The 22,200-nt window shown below is 43.5% G+C and overlaps 1 protein-coding gene across 9 annotated transcripts in view; it reads left to right on the top strand.

The window, feature by feature from the left end:
* The window catches only part of SGCD (sarcoglycan delta), a 208,737-nt gene that overhangs the window by 54,215 nt on the left and 132,322 nt on the right, over positions 1–22,200 (top strand). Inside the window, exons 1-3 of one of the 9 annotated variants that reach the window (XM_035338267.1) lie at positions 17,937–18,037; positions 21,696–21,752; positions 21,864–21,881. In XM_035338267.1, coding sequence (XP_035194158.1) covers positions 18,020–18,037; positions 21,696–21,752; positions 21,864–21,881 — 93 coding nt within the window. In that variant the 5' untranslated portion in view covers positions 17,937–18,019. Of the gene's footprint in view, positions 1–11,633; positions 11,655–12,302; positions 12,572–17,931; positions 18,038–21,695; positions 21,882–22,200 lie in introns of those variants that run through there. The other 8 variants (XM_035338268.1, XM_035338265.1, XM_035338271.1 and 5 more) reach the window with 8 other exon arrangements.

Raw genomic sequence — 22,200 nt, 5'->3', positions numbered from 1 at the left:
TTGAAGAGGCACCAAGATGACATGGAATTTGACAAAAATTAAGTTGTTTTTTTCTCCTTGCATAAGGCAGTGGCAGCTTGTGGGAGAAGAATAATGACAGTTCAAAGTCTTGTAAATATATGTTCTGCCTCAAAGTTGTGTTGGAAGGGGAATTTATTTATTTTTTCCTGAAGCCTTGTAAATTAGAAGAAGTGATAAATATTTGCATTCACAAATGCCCTGAAATCCTTACTCAGAGAAAAAAGAAAAGGCAGAACAAGATTTTGAATTCAGTGCTTGATAAAGTCTTGGGGCTCTGAGCAAAACCTTACTTAATCTTTGTTGTATTCTGTTTCATTTGACTTTTTCCTGCTACTTCCACTGATGTCTGGTAGATGGCATTAGTGTATAACAAATTTCTTAAGTCCTTTTCTTATTGGAGGGCTTTTATTTTCATCCATTTTACAGATAATAATGCTGTCTTATTCAATCTGAGCGGTTCTGAAGCATTTTTTTTCTCGGTGTTTCAGTTATGTTTTGACTAAACGCTTGTATCACTCAACATGCCTGTTTTTCCTCCTCCTTGTGCCATATAATTATTATTTCTTCTAGAGGGCATCAATCACTTGCAAAGAAAACAAACTTGGTATCTTAGGCTGAATTTAGAAGCCCCGTCATATTCTGCATTGTTTGTATGCGGTACCACATTTATTTCACATTCTTTTGGCATAGAAATGAGGACAGTACTCTGAAGGAAGAAGAAAAATTTCTCACACAGAGAAAAGAAGGATCAGATACTCAGAGTAGTAAATGGAGGTTCTTATGCACGGGGTTGAAGACACATCAGACTGCTCTGGGAAGACAGGGAAAATGAGCTTCATAAATATCCTTTATCTTTTTTTAGTACATATACGCATTCTTATAGGACTTAATGGGACCTCCATGACACAAAGGCCATTTTGCATAGGAAAACAGGCAATTATTTCTGTCTATCTCCTCCTAGGGATTTTCTTTGTCTGGATGAGGAGATGAAAGTTTCATCCACAGGTGAATTATGGCAGTCAGGTTTATGAGTCTACCAGTAGCTTTAGCTTCATCAGTGCTCCCTAGGTAAGAAGTCATTTGTGCTGAGATGTACATATTCATTCTTGCTTTTAGCTTCAAGAAGCAACTAACGTTTTTAGCAAACTTTTTAGAAGTGCTGGCTGAGACATTTGGAGGAGTGGGCCATGAGATTATTGATTATTCTCCCTCCTCCTTCTTTCCACCACTGAAATACGACTTCTTTCTTGATAGACAATCATGCTTCCAACAAAAATCCCCAGTTTCATCATCGTTTTCTTTTCTTAACAGGCTTAAGCCCATTATTCTCCAAGCTTTACATAACGGTAGTAGCAGGGAAAAATGAAGTGCTAAGGAACTGTTTTGTGGATAAAGTAATGATTTTAAAGATTCCCCAAGAGGCATCTGTTTATAGAAGATGAGCCTTGCCAGATCAGATGTGCTTGATCGCAAAGCAGTAAAAATGATAGAGATATCTTTGAGATTAATTTTGTATTAGGAGTATATAGGTGTCGAACATCCTAATGCCAGACCTTATTGAATCCATCTAATAATGAGCAAATCATCAGCATAATTTTCTTGCATTTTCAACTACATTTTCTTGAGAGTGAAGCAGTTAGGAAAATTATAAAGAGATGCCAGAACATAATTGTGACAAATTTTATCATTAAGGACTTCTTGGGTTCATTTCCATAGAGGAATGCAAATAGGATAGGTAAGGCTAACCTAGCTCTGGTCCTTGGTGTAAGGGTGTTACCACGTTGCAGACCTGCCAGACCCTGCATGGTCTGTGCCTGGATGCCTCAGTGCCTGGACTCACCTGTGCAGAGAGTTGTCCTCCAGCTAGGGAGTTTGGGAGTTTGGCCCTTACTGTTTCACAGCATTAAGGTTGGAAAGAGATCGAACAGGCAACCTGGATAAGATTACTAAGTAGATAAAAAGGTGGAGAAAGTGTAAGGCTGTTTGGCTTCTGGACCTTGTTTAAAGAAGTCACTGAAGGGTTTTATTCATGAGTTACTCCAGTTGTTTGTGGATAGCATTGTAAGTAATTTGAGTCATACAAAATGCCTTGTTAGACAAGGCTCTTAAAACATGTGTAAAAGCGCTTTGCTTGCACAGGGGCTGCAGCCTGATGGACTGCTCCACTGACCTAGGAGGCTCCACTTTACACGATCAGCAGCTCACACAGCCATGGATGACAACCAGAGCTGTGCTCATGTTGCACAGGCTGATGTGGTCGGCTGCTCCTAGGTAAGAGTCAAGTGTTACTCAGCCTTAGCAAGGCTGCTTTAGTAAATGCCCTTACTCCAGCATTTAAGCATGTTCAGGGTTCACTGCATCACCACCAACTGAAGGGGGCTGATTTTAGCCTGGTGACAATATCTCTTCATAAGGTGCTTAGATACCCTTTACCGAGATGTATGGGGCTTAAGTATCACTTAAAGATTTGCTATTCACTGCACTGCAGTGGATGAAAAGATGCAACACATATTCTGGTAACCATTATTTTTATTATTATTATTGTAATAGCTTCTAAAACATGTTAGTTTAAAAAGCATGCGCCTGAGAGATGTCTCAGTGCCTGCAAGCATTCCTTGCTGCAAAATACACAGACAGCTTGAGCGTACAGCAGATGAGGAAAGTGTGTGGGTGTATTTCTACCCTTTTGCCTGTAACAACCTGTAACTTTCAGCATAAAGGTGTTATTTCTCATAGGAAGACGGCAATGGGGTTTTCTGAAACCCATTGAGGAAAGATTGACTAATTTCACATGGGGGTCACCATCTGAAATATGAGCAGGTCTGCTATAACAAAAGATTTACTTGGTTTCCAAAGCTAGCAGTCTTTATGGTGGTCTTCTATTATTATTTGCAGGCAGGTTGTCTTACAACTGTTATTGCACCTTTCCTTGGCCTCTGTCATATCGTACACAGTTACCAAAATACTACTGATTGTGGACTGCTATCGGATATAAAAATAGCACACTTGTAATGTACAGCATTAAAATTCATAGACTGTAGCAGGGCCGTTTCTTGTGCTTTCTGGACAGGCCTGTTAACCTCTGAGAGATTTGCCATGGAATTCCAGCTGTAGAATAATAAAAACAGGTAAGTGAAAAGGGGCCCTACTGGGAGAAAGTTTATGTGGCAGGATGATAAACCCATAAAATTCGGGGACTGTTCCAGACCACGTTCCCTGTAAACACGCACGTTCCCCCACCTGCTCTCCTTTAGAGCCTAACTACCTGGATGATTTAGGTTAAAAGAAATGCACTGGCTTTGCTGTTCCGTTGCAGGGAGATTGGTTTAACCTCTGTGTGGCAGCAGGCATGGAGACTGCTGCAACACGGTGCTAAGTTGCTTCAGATTTTCTCTGATGATGATAAATAGCTGAAGGGGTGAAAGGGGGAAGCTTTGCTCAGCAGCGTTGATGCGAATGCAGGGCGCTGCTATTTCATACAAGGGGGCAGATGCTCACTTCCTAGAGCAGCATGTTGAGAAACACTTAACCCCTGCCCCTGTCAGATAGGAGTTGTTGCTGCAGAATTCACATCTAACCCACTGTAACAATACATTTTTTGTTCCTTAATATCATGCTACTTAAGTATATGTATACATTTTCACACACAATAGAGAACAAATGCCTGCACTGATTTCTCCTTATGCTGATCTTTTGTAAGGAAAGGAGTTACAAAAACATTAAGCCTTTTATTAGATCATCTTTGCCTTTGGAAATGGTTTATGTGGGAGATTTAATTCTTCATTTTGCATATTTCCTGCTTTAGAGGGAAAGTTTACTCTAGCTTACTCTAACCCACAGAAACAGAGAGGGGAGGACATTTCTGAACAACAAGAATAAGCCACATGGGCACTTGGAAAATAGACAAAATCAAATAATCTCTTTTAATCAACAGTCAGTGACTTCACAGAGATAAAGTATAATTGTAAATATATCTCTGAGTGATTGATACCTTGAAAACTATGCTACTTCTTGAGAAGCATCCAGATTAACGTTTGCTTTTCATTTTGGGGAGAAAAAAACAGGCAGGTGAAGTTGCTCAGATTTTTAAAAGGAGCAACTCTCAACTTCCTGACAGCTACTTTGCTCAAAAAATATGGCTGGGTGCAAGACACGAAGCTTCTCTCTCTCCTCTTCTCTCCTTGCCCTCAATCCCTCTGTGATTCTTGTTAGACAACATCAGGAAATCCAGGAGGATATTTTTAGCCTGAAAGAATGGAGAATTTAGGGCAGAAATGATGTTAACATTAATCACAGCAGTGACGAAATTTCACTCCAAAATATACGAATGAGACAAGATTTCCCCTGCGTCCTACTAAGGAAAAAAGATTCTGTGGCTGCCAAACCATAGGGTACGTTCACCTGGTTAGGGAAGGAATCAAACAATGAACCAGTCATTTGTCTACCATATAGAAGTGAACATTGCAAGGTGAAAGTTGTTCCTTTCCTTCAGCTCTGCAGTAAAGATTTCTGCAGTATAGTTGGAGGATCCAGGGGCTGCTGTGCTCACAGGTAATCCAAGACCGTAACTGTAAGGTTAAAGGAAAAAAAGATGGTGCCAAGAACAGAATTAATTTTGACTCTGAGCCCTGCAGAGGAAGGGACGGGACATTTGTTTCGCTCTTCCTTCTGTCTCCCATACTCTTCAGGGCCACACATTTTTACACTCATCCTTAGAGTGAGCCTTTGGTTTACGGAGATTTGGAAGGGAGCAGCAGCCTTCACTGACACTGGAATGAGGGATAAGCCTTACCAGCTGCTGAATTAGATAAACATTCAGAAAAGAACAGCAGACCCAAGTACAAATGGTCTCATCAACTTTCTTGGACTTTCCGGCCCTTATGGCTGCTGTTGAGCCACATGAGAAACCCTCCAGGCTAGGCTCCAAGAAACTGGTCATGTATGGAAAGGCATGAGGAATCCTCTCGGAAATTAAGGGGTAATTAGCTACAGTGACAAAGGGATTTCCCAATTGAATGTTTGTTGTTTTTTTTTCCTTTTGTGACCTCCTGCCAAACTTAAGCAAAGATGCTGAGATTGGTAGGCCATCGGCTAGATTTCTGTAGGCAACTCTGAGTCTGGAATTTTTGCAGTGTCCTTTTCGTGGTCCTCACAGATATGCCTCTACCATATTGAATTCTCTAGCAGGGTTTAAGGTCAGTGTGATTAGTGATGTACAAACATGCTTTTATTTCTCAGACCATTACATCTTTTTTTTTCTTCCCTCTGTCTCACACATTCCACACGGTCTCAGTTTAGCTTAATGTTCCTATTAATTTGCTTTCTAAAGCTTCCCCCTCATTTTCTGTTGAAACTCAAAATATGTGAGTGTTATGTGCATGTGTGCATTTATTTTTATATAAGCATAATAATTCTTCACTCTGCTACATCCAAGTGTCTGCACACTGTCGTGAGCTACTCTACGAACAGTATGTGTTTTATCACCTCCTGCAGGATATAAGCAGAGAGAAAGAATTTGCAAAATTTGGCCAAAGATCGTTCATAACTTTGATTACTAGAACTGCTGTCTCCTTGCTTCATATTCTAGTGTGGATTTGTGCATCCGGCTTCAGCCTGATGCTGAGCAGCTAGCGCTGTTATGGGAAGGGGAGGGCAAGAGCTCTCCTTTGGCTCAGATATTGTGTGTGAAGGCCACTGCTGCCCGTCTCAGGGGGCTTCCACAATCATGGAGAAGTCTCGGTATCCAGACTGGCATAGCACAGCTCATTAAAGCAGGTGGCCGTGGCCAGGGCTGTTTATAGACCGACAGTCTGCCTTCCTGGTGTTCTGCGAGTCCTGCTAATTGCTTTGTAAAAGACAGGCTGCCTATGAAAATTGTTTCGTACAGCCAAATTTGGGTGCATCAGGTGGTGTTAAACTTTGTGATATAATAGGACGCCTAAATGTAAGAACAAGCAGAGCTTCTTTCTTGATGAAATAAAAATAGGCAGGAGTGGAAAGGAAAAGTCTGCGAGCAGAGACTGATAAACTGCTCTGCTTGACCAGCAAGTACTCTCTACATTAAATGCAAGCAGCATGGCAATCCCTACTGCAAAAATCCCCATCACAACAGACCTGGCAGAGAAACTGAAACTCTCCCCACCCCCGAAAATGATGATAGCAGGCTAAGGTGAAGATTTGTCGTTGTTAGGGTGTACATCTAGCTGCAGCTTAGAGAGCAGCTGTGTGCCTTGAACCTGATTTCCGAAAGAACTAAAGGTGAGGCTGCTCAGATAAGAGTAATAAATTTGGGTACCATTAAGACTGTAATAAAAGAATCATTATTGGTCTGGTCAACTGCATATTTGCTCTTATGTCTGTATGAAATTAATCCTCATGGTTATTTTTTCTTTGTTGTGTTTCTTGTGCCAGTCCCATAAGAAAGGGAGCAGCCAAGGAAGTTGTACGCCTTTGCACGGTGACATCCATTCTGCTTCCTCGTCATGCTAAACATGAAGAGGTTCTATTGTTTGTAAATGAAGACCTTTCTGATTGTTGATAAATAACTTCTGGATGGGGAGTATGACACATGCTGGCTGGAAGAACAGGGCTCTGTAATAGTAATATTGCCTTGAAATTACAGCCCACGTAGTTTGAGAATGATTCAGGATAATTACATTAGTGCTGCCAGAGAAATGAAAAGGAACACTTTCCATTTTACCTATTAACTAGCTCTACTGGCCTTAAATTATTTCTGCGAAGAGCCTGCAAATGGCTGAAATCATCAGAATAATTACAAAGCACTGGTTGGGGTCGGGGGGTGGGCTGGATGTGGTCCTGGCTGCGTCTCTTTGGCCAACAGTTAAACACTGCTGCTGCTTTTGTGGAAAAAGGAGCGTGGCACAGAGCTTTCTGATGAGGTGCGCTACAGTCTGCAAATGGGCTCAGGGAGTTTGCAGGTCCCAGACCCTAAGGAGAAAACAGCCATTAGGAGTAGGTTGCTCTCAGTACAGGTGTTACACATCAACCCCTGCAACATTATGCATGAGCCTGCTGTTATTCTGGCACGGTAGGTAGTTGAATTGAATTTCCATCCTCCCTCCCCCTGTTCTTCAGCTCTCCTGAGCTTGTGCCGTGTAAGATTTCTGCCTTTGGTGATGACTTTTTGTCACCTCGATCCTTGTATTTTAGCAGTGGCAGAGATGTGCGGGCACCTTTTCTAAACTCCAAACCCCGAGCAACAGCTCTCTGGGTCTGGCCTCTCATAGGACTTCAGTCCTTCACTTCCTTGCACCCTTCACCTGAACTTCTCTTGTGTTTTTAGCCCTGTGCAAGTGGCACTGACTATTGGCCTGATCTCCCATTCCCCAGCTCACCTGTAAAATGATCATAAAACTTAGACTTTTTGTTTGGTTTCTGTTACTGTCGTACTGCCGTTTGCAAACTCCAACAGAAGGGGCAAAATTTAGAACACCTATCTAAATAACTCAGTGTCATGTGAAGCAAGGTTTCTTCTTCAGGGTCACTTGTGCCATTACTGAAATTTCCCATCTCCACGATAGTCAGAGGATTCTTGAATGCTTGCCTTCGAGAGAAGGGCCACAGAGGTGTCATCCCCATGCCCCTCCTCATCTCTTTGCCTTTAGTTTCAGGGAACTAGAAGATCTTGTATCTCACAACCAGTGCCATATTTACATTTTCCTACTAAAATGTAGCCATGTTTATCTGTGAAGAAACTAGAGCCCTGGGTGAGGATGAAGATGCTCCAGGTCTGGCTTCCCCAGCTGGCTGTTGGGTGCACGCAGTCGGTTGGTCTCCAGGCACAAGTTGCAACAAGCTCCTTCCAAACACATACACACCACGAGTGCCTTTTCTTTTTCTCCCATTTCCTTTTCACTTGTCTGGCAAACCCATTTCTGCCCTGTGTGCGCTTACCTGATGACCTGTGTGCCTTCATCCAGTCGCAGCTGCAGCCCTTGAATAGGATTACCTGCTAATAGCTCCCTTCCCTTTCTGCACAAATGCACACACACCCAGAAGGGTTTTTGCCCCGTGATGAACCACTCCTATCCTAATACTACTGCCGTTAGCTAAACAAATTTTGGCATCCCCTTCTTCCCCTTCCTTTGTCACTAGGTTGCCCTCTGTCCCATCTGAATGCTCAGGGCTGGGCAAATCTGTGAGGAGTGCCCATAGCTTCCCTCCCGCAGCTTGCTGTTCCTGGCCCCAAAGAGTTAACTTTCTAATCCATTAGCTACCTTAATTCTGCATTTAAGGAAATGAAGCTGAAATGAGTCTTGAATTCTCCCTGTACACATGGATACGCAAGAGATCTGTTACAGGAGTCCAAGGCTGAGTATGATTTAAAATAATAATAATTAGGCAGATAATTTCTTTCAATTTAGAGTTTAAAAACATGTGAACATTTATATTTATTTGGTTGTGATGTTTCAAGAGACTGAATGGATTAAAAAAGTCATTTGGAGAAAAAGCTCATACAAGGAGTTGCTTAATTATCTCGTTCAGATATTAAAATTTTCATTTTGAATTCTTCCTCTAGTCCAGGTGCACACACACCTGCGTTTACATGCTGCTACTTTCTGCTTGGTTGTTTGGCACTGCTTTTCTTAGGAAGGTGTTGGGAATGCTTTAGCAAGCCCCTAGAAATGTGCGTAGCATGAAAATCCTGTGAGTTTTGATTTGCATGCAAATAGATATTATCAGTTAAACAGAATTAGTTATGTATATTGCTAAGTCAACAGTAAATATTAAATCATTTTCAGCTACATCCAGAAAATGCTGGAAGGCAAAATGCAGGTCAGGTACAAATGGTGGAAAAGGAGCTTTCCTGTTTCTGAGTCCTTTTTGCCAGTGTTAAAAACTGGTGTTACTGGGTGTGTTTCCAGTCCACTTTATGTCTGGTTTTGGTCTGTTTGAATATTGAGGTTACTAACGCTGAGTGGCTAGATAAGGAGGTTAGGTTAATTTCTGTGATTCCTGGAGGAGCCCTCTTCTCCGGGTTAATGCAGGGGAGGTCGAAGCAAAGTGCCAGGAGTGGATGGCTGCAGGGCACACAGCAGACTGCCAACTGCTGTGACTCTGGTGGCACCTGGACTTGGTGCTGTGAGTAACCTCCCAGTAGCTCCTGCTGCCAAGAAAAAGATGCAGAAAGGTGTGGTAGAGAACAGCAGCATGAGGCATGTGGAACAAAATGTGTGAATGTGCAAGCTGCAGGTCTCACAAATTTCCTGGTGTAGAAATTCATGGATCTGGTGGAGGGGATCTCCTGCACCAAGTGGAAGTTCCTACGCATTGCAATCTCCAGCTGCAAAGCTATTGGAGCTTTGGGGGGTTAATTTGTTTTTATCTTCCCAAAGAGCTCTAGTAGCTACTTTTTTTTTTTCTTCTTTTTTTTTTTCTTTTTTTTTTTTGTTTTTAATCCTCATAACCTTGCCAGAACTGACAAATAATAGCAGTTATGCAGATAGTTATGTCGACATCAACTTAAGTTTTACGCTTGCAAGGTTCATATATTTCTGGTAGCACTGGCAGTAATACAGATAATAGCTCAGTGATAGAAAAAAGAGCAGTCCCTGACCCACACTTCTGATGCTTGAAGCATCTTTAAACCCCATACCCAAATGAGAAAGAGATAAAAACAATCTAGTCAAAGTGGCTTAGCTTGAAGGAGCATTTTATGTGTTACTTGATGACAAAATAGTTAGACATTAATGCAGTTTACAGTAAGACACCCTTAAGTTATCAGTGAGGTTGATGTGATGCCTGACAGATTTAATGTAAATATTTATAGACTTGGCCTACTAATTATGCCAATGGAAAAAATGCAATATTAATGCTGTCACCTCCCTACATCTCTACCTGCCAGCACGCTGTTAGCTCGTATAAATATTCTGAAGTTAGTAAGTAAAGCACATAAACAGAAGAGATCATTTACATTTTTAATAAGGGATTAAGTTATCTCCAGCGGTAGTTTCCAGCCCACAGATGTATGGGAGGCCTGTGGACCATTCCCCAGGGAACTGTGAAAAATGACAGAAAAATAGAGTTTTGCGCAGAGTATCTGGAAATCTCTCTCTGTGAAATTATTGAAGGGGTATGCACAACCATTGGCAAATATTTAGGGATCCACACTGAGATAAATTTGAAAACCACTGATTTACCGTATTTATATAAAGAACTGAGTAATTTCAGAGTACCCTACTGCCATGTGGTAACTGATCTGACTATTAGTCCTGCTGGGAGCCAGGCTGCCAGAAGAAGCCCTGGACCACAAAGCACCAAAGCATGTGCTTAACGTAAAACACATACCTTGATCCACTGAAGTTCCTGCCTGTCACCAGACATAACTGGTTTGCTGAACAAAAGCCATGGGGAAATTTAAAGCAGAAGGCAAGGACTGCTATCATCTTGCAAACAGCTCTGCAGATGCCCGATTGTCTTGTAGAACTGAAAATCTAATTACGTGAATCTGCAGCTCATATTTTTCTATTTCAATTTATTTATACAAAGAGACTCCAAAGACTTTCGGCGCTGGTGGTTTCAGCCGTTACTGCCTGCCAAGCCAACGAATATTATCATTGCCATTGTAGCCTGTTTAGGAGACTCGCTTTTAGCTACATCGATGCTCTCCTGATTTGTGATCCAAGAGTCTGTGGTTTCTGTTCTGGCACAAACTGACTCCTCACAAGCTGTGCAAATAAATCTGAAACGCTATCACCACTGGTTGTGTTTGTCGGCTTGCGTGCCTGCCTTTTGCTTGGCTTATAGTCCTGAAAACTGAGGCAGAAGGATCAGGTGGTTTCCTATTGCCGTTTCTTCTGCAAAGCATCATCTTCTTCCATGTATTTTCCTGCTGAAGTCGGTGTGGTTCGGGTGCTCATCCAGGCTGTCAAAATCTGGCCATGCACATTGCCAGAGCACCTTGGCAATATTGCCAAGCAACGCGTGGCTCTTTGCAGGAGTTAAGAAATGGGCATTTTGGGGCCAGGACAGGGTGCAGACAAAACCCATGCATGGTGCTACCACTGTAGCTCTTAAAACAGGTTGGATGGAGGAAGTAGGGCAGGTCAGCCATACGGGCATCCTGCGTGTGTTGTGAGCTCTTGTCCCCAGTACAGATCTCTCCTTCTTGCTGGGTAAGTCCTGGCTGTGGACCTAATCCAAAGTCCATGGAAAGTAATAGGCTTTCTACCGCATTCAACGAGCCCTGGATCAGACCATCCACAAGGCGCTCTGTTTTCAATCCCCAGCTCTACTTGTCTCTTGTAAACACTTCATCCAGACTCCGCACCTCTGTAAATCACAGAACAGAATAACCTGATAGAAGTGGAGTGCACGGTTTTGAAAAGGAACATTAAGAGGGAAAAAATATAACTCTCTCTCTTTAAACTGTCTCTTTTCTATATTGTTACCTTGACAACTCTGCTGCTGTGTTTCATCTTTGGTGGGACTTAGCTGTGGTGGAATAAGGAGGACATCCATGTGCGTTTCCACATCTACTCTGGCTCTGCTTCACAGGCACATGCCAGGCACAGGGCATCTCGAGCTGCAGAGCTCATGTTCGCTGCCTCGACCCATGGTGCTGGCTGGAAATGATTACAGATATTAAGAACTGGGACCCGTTCTGATTAAAGGTATAACACTATATCTTCTATTTCTTTTCCTTAAGCCAACACCGGAGCAATGTTAATGCTCTTTGAGAAAAAGAAAAAAAAAATGCAAGGTGCTTAAAATATTTTTAAAGGGTTAGGACAGCTGGAAAGCAGAGAGGGATGAAAGTACTCAAAAATAGTTGTATTATTTTTAGTATAAGCAGATATGGGACTATGTGTCAAGATTAGGATGCAGTCCTGATGTGCTGAACTGAGTCTAGAGATGCTAAAAATATGCTTTCTTTTCTCACCATTTTTAGAAGAGGCAGAGGCAAAGGTAAGAGGAGAGTGGTGGTGAATTGCAATTTTAGTTCCTGTGTTTCCTTGCTTACTGGGGTTTGGCTCAGCTGACTGTTAACCTAGGCACCCATGACCACTTATACCAGCAAAAAATGATGAGATTGGGCTGTGGTAGGGAATCCCTCCTACCCCTTTTCCTTCTTCCCAAAGAAAATCCCTACCAGCATAACCTTTTTATTCTTTTAGACAGAAATGGCTAGAAATTAACAGAATAGCTGCAAACACAAGCCACGCAGACTCCTGAGTGCAGAAAGGGGTGTCTGTGTACGAATGTGTATGCAGAGAAGGGGGCTTTTAATGCAAAACACATGTGTTTTCAATTGCTGTCTGGAGCCAGACCAGTAGCTGTAACTTGGCCTGACAAAGCCTTATTGAAGTACAGACACTGTGGTTTCAAAGCAGTTAGAAAAAGAACGGGAATGCTGTTCAGGAAATTCTTCAGGCATGGGCAGGGACTTGGCTGCAATTCTGCTGGTGGAAAATCTGACAGGGGCAGCTCATGAGCACAGGCCAGGCCTCGTGCGGCTCGGAAAGCAGTGCTGCATCTTCCTCCGAGCCTCCAGCGTGGCTCCGGGCTTTCATCTCCCACCGAGAGAGAGGTAAGAGCCGCATTGTTCCTTCCCGGGGCGGCCGGGCGGATTTGCTGCGCGGCTGCGCTTCTGCAGAGAGCCTTCTTGCTTTCAGAGCATTGTTTAGTGAGAAAGTGGAGAATGTGTAGCTTTGGCATATTTGCTGAAGGATCGGAGGAGTTCAAGGCTGGGTGTTGGTTTCTGGCTAACTTTGCTTCAGTGGTAATTCTGCAGGCAAAGCAACTCTTGTGCTGCATCTCTGGCTGTGTGAGCGCTGTGACAGAATAACTCCCAGCCCCGGGCATTTGGGGCAGTAAATCTGCGTATAACCTGAAGCCACTGAAAGTTTGGCTCTGTACCGTGTGTCACTAGCAGATTTTAATAAAAAATGCTATTCAGTCAGGCTAAATACATTTATATGTACATTGTGTTACAGTTGTTTGATGGGTTGAAGGCGTTTGTCCGGGGGTTATCAGGCAGTTACTGACTATCCCTGTCACCTGGTGCGGCCAGGCTGGGCAGAGAGGCACTCGTTGGGTAACTCATTGCCTTGTGATTTCTACGCTTATTATTTCTGTGTTTTATAAAACGCTAGCAAATTGCAACAGACAGCACAGTCAGAAACTACATACTGCAGATTAGAAGGAAAAACATTAATTTAGTGCCTCATCTATCTGCAGCCTCTCCTCTAATCTTCATTTCTTTCCCCAGATAACTTAAGAAACAAGATAAAAAGCTCACTCTCTTTAGGAGCCTGCCAGAATTAGGCAGGGCTCTCATCCCTTTAGTTGCAGCACTGAAGCCTGCCTCGCCTTGCAGAGATCTCCCCACCTTATAAGGCAGCCTCGGGGCTGGGAGCTCAGGCACAGCGCGTCCGACGGGGCTGGTGGAGGTGTCAGGGGGAGTCCGCCTCTCGCAGCTTCGGAAACTTTCTTGCTTATCCCAGTGCTTTCTCCTCGGATTTTCATAGCAAAGTTATTTAATGTATTGAAAAAAAAAACAAACAAAAAAAAAAAAAAAAAAAAAAACTTCTTTCCATTTTTTTTTCTTTCAACAAGGAATTAAGGACATTAAATTTTAGAGGTGGACAGCGCTAAGTGTTTCTGGCTGGACTCGTGGGGGAAGACCCACAGTTTGCTTTTCCCACATCCAGCAGGACGATGTGTACGGGACCGAAATAGTCATTCAGTCTGGTGATCCAAAACATTCAGTGGCAAGGTGAGGCTGGCCACCAAAGTGCATCAGATCCAGTGAGGGACAGGGTGAGAGCTTTCTCCCTGTAACGTTGGGGAAGCACGTACCTAGGGTAACTCCAGGGGAGGACAGCAGGTTCGAGTAGGCTGCAAACCCTATCTGGATGCAGCAAGATTCAGTAGATATAGATCTTTAAGGGGAATAACGTCTGGCAAATGTAAACATTATATGCGTGATGGAGGGGAAGGAAGAAAGGGGTTTGGGAGCATCTTGCTACCACACCTGTTTGGTCCTGTAAAAGTGCTGGTCAGCTGAAATGGATTGTTTTGAACCAAGTCAGGGCTTTGTTGGCTTGGGGTGGAGGTAGTTTCCTGGAGGCTGATGAGGGAAAATGTTATAAGAGGAAGGACGGAGATGAGCTCTAGAAGACGGAGACATATGATGAAAATGAAGAGGCTCAAAGCTTGCTTTGCAGATAATACACCTGTGGTGAAAATGCTGTGTTAAATGAAGTTCTCATATGACGTGGACTGTTTGAGCCTACACAGCCTGCCATCTTACCCTGCAGACTTGGAGCTTTATTGCTTATCTCAGCAGCTGTTAATTCAGGCACCCAGACTGCCTGTTAACTTCTTCACTGCGAGGTAGAAGCTTATTTTAAAAACAAGAAAAAATCAAGTTTCTGCCTCTGATCATGTATTATCCTACCTCACAAATCTGATCATCTGACATTTGAAGAGCCAGAGAGATGGACGGGCAGGAATATGCCTGTCAGCTCCCGGCTTTAGGGGTGCAGTGTCTGGATTTGGGATGACTGAGCATCCAGGTGGGCTGTTTGCTATACTCCATGCTCTCACAGGACCCTGCTGGAGACACAGGTGAGTCCAGGCAGAGGAGGGAAAGCTCTTTGCAATGCCCTGGGCTGGATTTGATCAAGAGAGATGGCAGCTTCCTCCCTATCTTTGGCAGCTCCTCCTGGGCCTCCCTCTGCAAGAGATGTCTTTTCTGCATCCCCACCCAGGTCAAGCTTTGCTCTGTGTCCAGAAAGACTGAAGGGTGTGTGCATGCATGTGCACCTGTGGACAAGGATCTTAAATCTATAAGCTGAAAGTGGAGGATCCCATCTTCTTGCAAGCGCACAGATGAGAGAGCCACAGGCACACCCTACAATGTGCGTTCCTTGTCCTGGACCTTCCCAAGAGCAAAGTAGGAAGCAAGTGTGTCTGTGCAAATGAATAAATGGATGAGCACAGTAAGCACATTATATGGAGGGAAGATGCAGCAGAACGAGGTTTAACTTTAGAGAGCATATATCCAGGATCACTGCAGAGACTTTGCTCTGGCTCTTGGCACGTGCTCAAGCCCACAGTTCTTGCTTTGTGCCACACTGGTTGGGTTCCAGCCATATAAATCCATATTATGATCCTGCTTTGCCCATTCCTACAAGTCATATCTCTTTTCTTGATACTGTGGGATGAGAGTGTGCTGGGGCAGAAGTCTGGAAAGCATCACCTCCTGTAGCTTGCCTTCTGATTCAAACTCAGTTGATTATATCCCTCTCGCTGTTCCCGCAGCCCCCTGTAGTCACACCTGCTGCTGGCTATTTTAGTGTAGTTCTCATATTTGATCATCCTGCTTTGAGACACTCCAGTGGGAAAGAGCTTTTATAAACTTGGCACAGACGGACATAGGCTTATGATTGCTTCACATCATCTGAGTAGTGCAAAGGAACCAGCGTGTGAGGCAGCAAATACGGGACGATGTTTGCATGCAGTGTGAATGTACTGCTGCAAATTGGGGGGCATTTTGTGAAAGACATTCTTTGCTGGCTAGCTCAATATATAACTCACTGAAGTCATTTTTTTCTTCCTTGTTAACTTTTCTTTCCATTTTCTCTTTAATTCTGACAAAGAAAAATATCAAGACAAGGTAGCTATCAAGAAAAAGTCTGAAATTCGGAAGAAACACTCGTAAGTAAGAAAATAGACATGTTTGCTTCTCAGGAGAAGAGAAACAATAGTAACATCACGTTGCTCACAGACTCTTGCAGCACTTTAGGCTAAAATACCACCTTTGGTTTAGGAGAGACTATTCAGAGATGGAGCTGCCTGTTACTTTGTTTTGTTCAGGCAAAATCTAATATGTTTATCGCTTTTGCTGTAAGTGCTCCTTGAATGCAAAGCAGCAACTGAGCAGAGCAGAAGCCCCATGCTCAGCTTTTTGTTCAGTCCATCTTCTCAAAGCTCCTGGTTTATAAACTGAGGCTTTTGTGGTGCCCTCACTGAATTTCTTGTTGAAATGCTGTCAGCCCTGGTGACTGGGGAAATTACACGAGCTCTCAAGGCATTAGAGGTAGGGAGTACCTCAAGCATTGAGGGATCTGGATCAGAGATGCTTTATTGGTAGATGAATCCTCATGGTCTCCCCAGCTCCCTGTGCTGAGTGAGTCCAGTTTCCTAGAGATATTTCAGAGGTGAGAATGACAAAAGATGTATTTCTTAGAGGACTGTTGGACTGTGCAGACCAAGCAAAGATTTTTGATGTGCAAATATCAGGCTGGATGTTTGAGAAACCCTACATGTGATGTACCCTGATGAGAGAAACTAGTCAGAAAAGAAGAAAGCATTATTTAAGGTATTTCCTTCTGATTTTTGTCTCTCTGTATGTGTATCACATTGCCATGACACCCAAGAAATGTGTGTTGACTGTTAATGGTTTTCACAGCCCCTGGGAGAACCTGCTCCACATGTAGAGGAATGGGAAGTATTGACAGAAGCAGAGGGACAAGCACAGAATGAAGATTTCAGTTTTGGGGACCATAAATCACTTTTGGGTCACAATGCTAGTGGAATAACAGACCTGGGGGTGTCAAGCTTGAGAGAGAGTTTTATGGGGAGTGAAGAGGCAAAAAGTCTTGTTGATAGAAGGCTCAAAAAAGTGTTCTTCATGCCAAATTTTGTTCTCAGTCATGCTCCAGAAATGTCTGTTGTTTTGAACCTGGTGGATAGTGTGCAGATAAAAGAAAGAGAAATTAAAGAGGTTGAATCTGCAGAGCATTTAGAGCTAGTGAACACAAGTACATTGCCTTCCAGTGATATGACAGAGAACACCTCTGCAGGTTTTTTTCTCATTTTAGCCCAAAAGAAAAGGTTTCTATTTCAAAAAGCAAAGGATGTCGGTTACATGGATACAAAGAGAGGGCAGATGTGGGAGATGTAGGTCCAAGGCCCAAGGGAATTTGAGCCCATCTCTCTCATCTCTATAAATGTGTTCCTATCACCATGATACATATTAGCCTGGGGTCGGATGCTCTTCGTTTTTCTGATGAAGCTGTTACACCTCGGTTATATGCAAGCAGGCAGCCAGGCAAACTTTCAGCAAGCGCACCAGCACATTTGCTGTGCCACCTTCCCCAAACCTGACGCATCCCCACCTTCAGGCTGTGCAAGGAGGAGTGGGGACGCAGCCCCACGCAGCAGGGAATGGGCACGGACTCAGCCGCTGTCACTGAGCTTGGACTGGCCTCAGCAGTGCTGCAGTGCCAGCGGGGAGGTTGGCGTTTTGGCTGGGGACACACTACACCAAGGGAGAAGAGGTGCTGTGTCAGCTGCATAGGACTTAGGAGCTCTAGGTCTGTGAAGCAGCGAGTCATTTCGATGAGCTCTAGAGCACTTCCAGCAGTAAATTTCAAGTGGACTTGAAAAGGAGAAGGCACCTTCCCTGACTGAATCCCCTTTCAGCCTAAAAGTATTCTATTACTAAACACACGTGATTTAAACACTGATCAAAGAAACCCCCATGGCATAGAAACATTATTGATTCCTCGTTATGCCTCACCCTCTCGGATAGCCCTCATTGAGCACACAGAGCTGGCATAGCCGAGAAACATTACAGCTATGGTATTTGCAAGGGAAAGATGTTTATCTGTCTTGGTGCACATAAAACCTTTTTTTCTGATGAATTGGTGATCCAGGTTGTGTCAGTGCTCTGCCTGCGAGATGTTACTGCAAGGGCAGGAGGAGGCGGTGGAAGGGCACGAGGCCATGTGATGAAGACCTAGTGGCTTCTCGTGCCTTAACTAGCGGCATCTGATGTGAGTTTTGGAAACTCGGTGCCAGTTCTGACTTGTGATGCCTTTCAGCTGAGACTGATTTCAGCTTTACTTGAAAGAATGTGCTGAAGGTTCTTTGCCAGAAGAATTCAGCAAGCAGTCAGCATGGATCAGGGGATGCAGTGCTGTTACTCTTCTGGTGGTCTTAATAAAATGGATAAATCTCGCTTGTCATGGACTGGATCTCGAAGGTATGCTAAAGTCAAAGGATGAATAGTTTATCTGCCTGGGCTGGATTTTGGATTGGGTTCTGTTTGCGGTGTTTGTATCTAAGGACTCTGTGTACAGCTATTGTGCAAAAACTTGTTATCCTTTTTTTTTTTTTTTTTTTCAGCAAGAATTCTTTGAAGAGTTCCCAGATTCCAGGCTATGCTTTTGTAGTCATGGTAATGCTGTCTGTGGCTAAACTGTGATGATTTGGCATCCCGTATTTCTGTATGGTAAATGTGGCACTGGTAGTCAGTCCAATATGGCACACGTATAGCTGGAAGTCCTCTCATGGCAGGCAGATGCTTTCAAGCCTGGCTTTTAGGGAAATAGTGCCTCTCCCTGCTATATTTGCTTCAGTATTTTATTTTCATAGCTATTACGAAATTAGGTAGCAATTCCTAATAAAAGAATCCCATTAAGCAACTAGCAGCCTTTCCCCTTAGCTCAGTAATTGAACAAGGGGTGTACCTTACAAATGAAACACTGGATGTCCTTTCACAGTAATACTTCTTTTCTGGTGCCTAATTTCCTGGTTATGTCTTCATACTGTTTGAGTCAAGCGAAGTTGCTAAAGTGTAAATTATGACTAGCGTGCTTCTTCTGCACAGAGCAGATTATTGATAGTGGGTGCTGCTTGTTCCTTGAGCAGGTGCCTTACAGTCCTCGTTAGCCTACACATTTGTTTAACAGACCTCAGCACTCATCGTCCATCACTCTTTCATCTCTTGCTGAAGACTACAAACATGAGCATTTTTGTCTGGTAGCCACGTTTCAGGAAGGAATGCTAGCTAGAAATCATATATAGCTTTAAGTGTAGCTGTGTGAGAGCTTATATAGAGGGAACATCCCATCTATGATTCCCATGTTATTTTCTTGGTATAAATTTATACTGTATTACTAGGTCATGTTCACCATGTGTGTTGTAGTACTTCAGTTGTCAGGGCAGCTGTGAGCTAAATATTTGACTTAAACCAGAGAAATTCTCAAGATCAGGCTCCTGCGTGGATGCAGGTTGCTTTTTGTGGTTATGTTCTGTTCCTGTAAATTCCTTGGATGTCTGCAAAATTTTCCCCCACCTGAACGTGGCGTTTTTGCTGTCCTCGTGATTGCGGGGGGGGGAGTGGGAGGAAGGGAGGTGGGGAGAAAGAATAAACAAGTTTAGCAATAAATATCTTGAGCTGGGTATTTCATACTGTTCTGTACTGGTCGGACCCCTTTCAAGATGTGAGAGGGTTAGACATGCAATTTATTCATTTTCTCCAAGGGAGAGGCTGCATTTAATATGTACTCTCCAGGATCCCCTGTTAAAATATTAGGCAATAAAATCCTTGACTGTACAGTAGTTGTTGTTATAATTTCCCTCAGGTAGTGGAAACTGTAATTTATTGTTTTTTAAGGTTTCCCTTGCACAGGAGCTGAGTGATTGTAGCAGTGTAAAGGCCTGCTTTTCTCCAAGCGCATGTATTTGTTTGTGACCTCACTCCTCCCTTCTGGCAAGCTCTCTGCTGCAAAGCCCTCCACAGTTTACAGTTGCTGATTTAGCATCTGTGAGCCAAAAGACCCATGAAAACCAAGCTGGATCTGCTGCGAGCAACTTGCTTTGTGCCCCCTTGTCAAAAGCTCTCGGTCTACCATTTCTTTGGCTGGCTTTGCAGCACAGAGATGGGTACCCCAGTTGGTCCAAACAGCAGAAGTGATTTATGGTGAGCCCACTTACACCAAGGAAAACTGCTCTTCAGTACAGACATACCTTTCTTCTGTGATGCATCTTTAATGCTGAATTGGCTGAGCCTATCCACGCTAAGGATGTGTTAGCTGGGGCCAGGATAGTCTGGGGTTGTGAAGCATGCTTTGTGGCTGGATGTAAGATCCCTTTTTTAGACCCACCAAGAAAGCTGGAAAAAAAAGTCAGGCTTGCAGGCATGAAGAGCTGGCTAAGGTTCATGTTACTGGGGTTGTAGTTCTGTGAGCACGTGAAAGCCCTTTGTTTGAGAGAAGGGAGCTCAGCCTGGCAGGGGGGAGGAAAGTTACTGGTTCTTCAGGTAGGCCTTGCCCCAGTTGTGTGGGCTTCAGCACTGGGACAACAAAGATAGAGTGCTAACTTCATCCTGAAAGCAGTGCTTGAATAAAAGTTGTGCTAGGGAGAAACTCGCCTTATGTCATTGCAATGGGCTCTGCGCCATTGCCTACTGCACACTGTGTTTTATTAGATGCTGGAATATGAAGCTATTAGTGAATTCCTCTGAAAGTAAGGAAAAACTTTGAAACTAATGGCAAACAAACAAATGCAAGCTGCTATCAATGAGCATCTTATTTTTAGCATTGTTTTGTTCTGCCCTTATGGATCACGCTCCCGCTGAGAGAAACTCGCATTGTTTCCCCGTTTTGTGATTTTTGTAATTCACTGAATGCAAGCATTGATGCCAGATACCCTGAGGAAGAAGCCCGTGATGTTAAATCAGTAGCACAGGAATGTGTCTGGTGGCTTCTTATCTGTCTAAAGTCTCAAATTCAAAATATCCAGCAAACTGCACGTTATTAGAGATGATCTGATATCATCAGCCTGTGCGGCCAAGTCTGAAAATGTATGAAGCTGTTCCCTGGGGGGAAGCCTGTGAAAGTGGCTTTCCACACTCCAAATGTGGAGGGCAAGAAGGTGAACGCTTATATTCATGGGGCAAAAACGCCTCCATAGGAACATCCGTTCACCACCCTCCATCCTCTCTGGTTGTAATGCCATTTAAATGCTTCTGTCTCCTTTCATCAGCAGCAGGCAGCCAGACCCCGACTGCCCGCAGCAAGCTGGGTACCGAGGTGCACGGGGGTGGCTGTGCTCACATTGGCCATGGGAGACTGAAAAGCAAACTTCTCATGGGGATGCTGCTGCACCAAATAACCCTTCTGGTTTCCTTGGCACTGGGTTTCCTTCCTTCCCCCTTTCCTTGCTTTTGGCTCCAGTGTTGTCCTGGTGTGCTGTGCCTGCCTGTCCAGGGTGTCAGAGTCCTTGATAAATAGGTGTAGATATTTGTGGATAATTTATTAGGGCTGCGGCAGCTGGAGAACTCTGTGCTTCAAGTTTATTTGGTTAATGAAGTTGGAGGTGGGGAGAAAAAGACAAACGTCTTCCCTTTGCCTTTTTTCTTTGGCTGTAAGAAATGATTTTATTTGAGATGATTTTTTGTTGTTGTTGAATTAAAGCCTCTGAGAAGTAATATTGCATCTTCAAAACAAACTGCTGAACTCAACTTCTTTTACCAAATGCATGCAGAATTTTCCCCTCAGGATCCTTCGAGGCCCTGGAGTGCCAGCCTTGCAAAACCTGGGGCGGTGAGCAGAGTCATTTGAGAGTGATCTCCATAGGATACCTTTAGACAGCGTGCTTATGTGTGTTTATAAATATATACATCTAATACATAAATTTTTCTCAGTGTGGTACTGCATAGAGTAAGCAGCAAGAAAAATAATGCAGAACCAAGGTGATTGAAGAAGGTGCTGCCCAGCTGGTAAACTGAAAGAGGGGGGTGAACCAAACAAACAACTAAACCTCTAACAGGCACAGACACAAGTCCTCAGCAGTTTTTATTGTTGGATTTGTCTTGCTGCTTAATACACGTGGTTGTTTTTTTGTGATTATTTCAGATGCCTCAGGAACAGTACGCGCACAGGAGCACCATGCAGACCTCAGAAGGACCCCAGGTATACAAAGTGGGGATTTATGGCTGGAGGAAGAGATGCCTCTATTTCTTTGTGCTGCTCCTAATGATTTTAATCCTGGTGAACCTTGCTATGACCATCTGGATTCTGAAGGTTATGAACTTCACAATTGTAAGTAGTGGGGGTTACCCTGAAAGCTGCGGGGAAAATGAGGGAGGGTGATGGTCGTTTCTCTGTGCATGAATTCAGATATGATATGGCTTCAATGAGTGTTTTAGTTGCTATGGATAGCAGTTGTTACAGGGAGGAAAAAAAAATATCCAACAATCTTTTTTTTTTTTTTTTCCCTGCTGGAAGATGACTCTTAGGGATGTTTGCAGGATTGCCAGGCTGAAGAATCAGCTCAGCATCACAAATCACATTCTTCCTTCTATCCAATCAATCTATATCTATACACACTTTTACATATACACACATCTTTATGTAAAGC

Source organism: Oxyura jamaicensis, chromosome 13, assembly GCF_011077185.1.
Source record: "Oxyura jamaicensis isolate SHBP4307 breed ruddy duck chromosome 13, BPBGC_Ojam_1.0, whole genome shotgun sequence".
Classification (NCBI taxonomy): domain Eukaryota; kingdom Metazoa; phylum Chordata; class Aves; order Anseriformes; family Anatidae; genus Oxyura; species Oxyura jamaicensis.
Note: the sequence above shows the minus strand (reverse complement) of the source record. Positions and strands in the feature narration are given on the sequence as shown.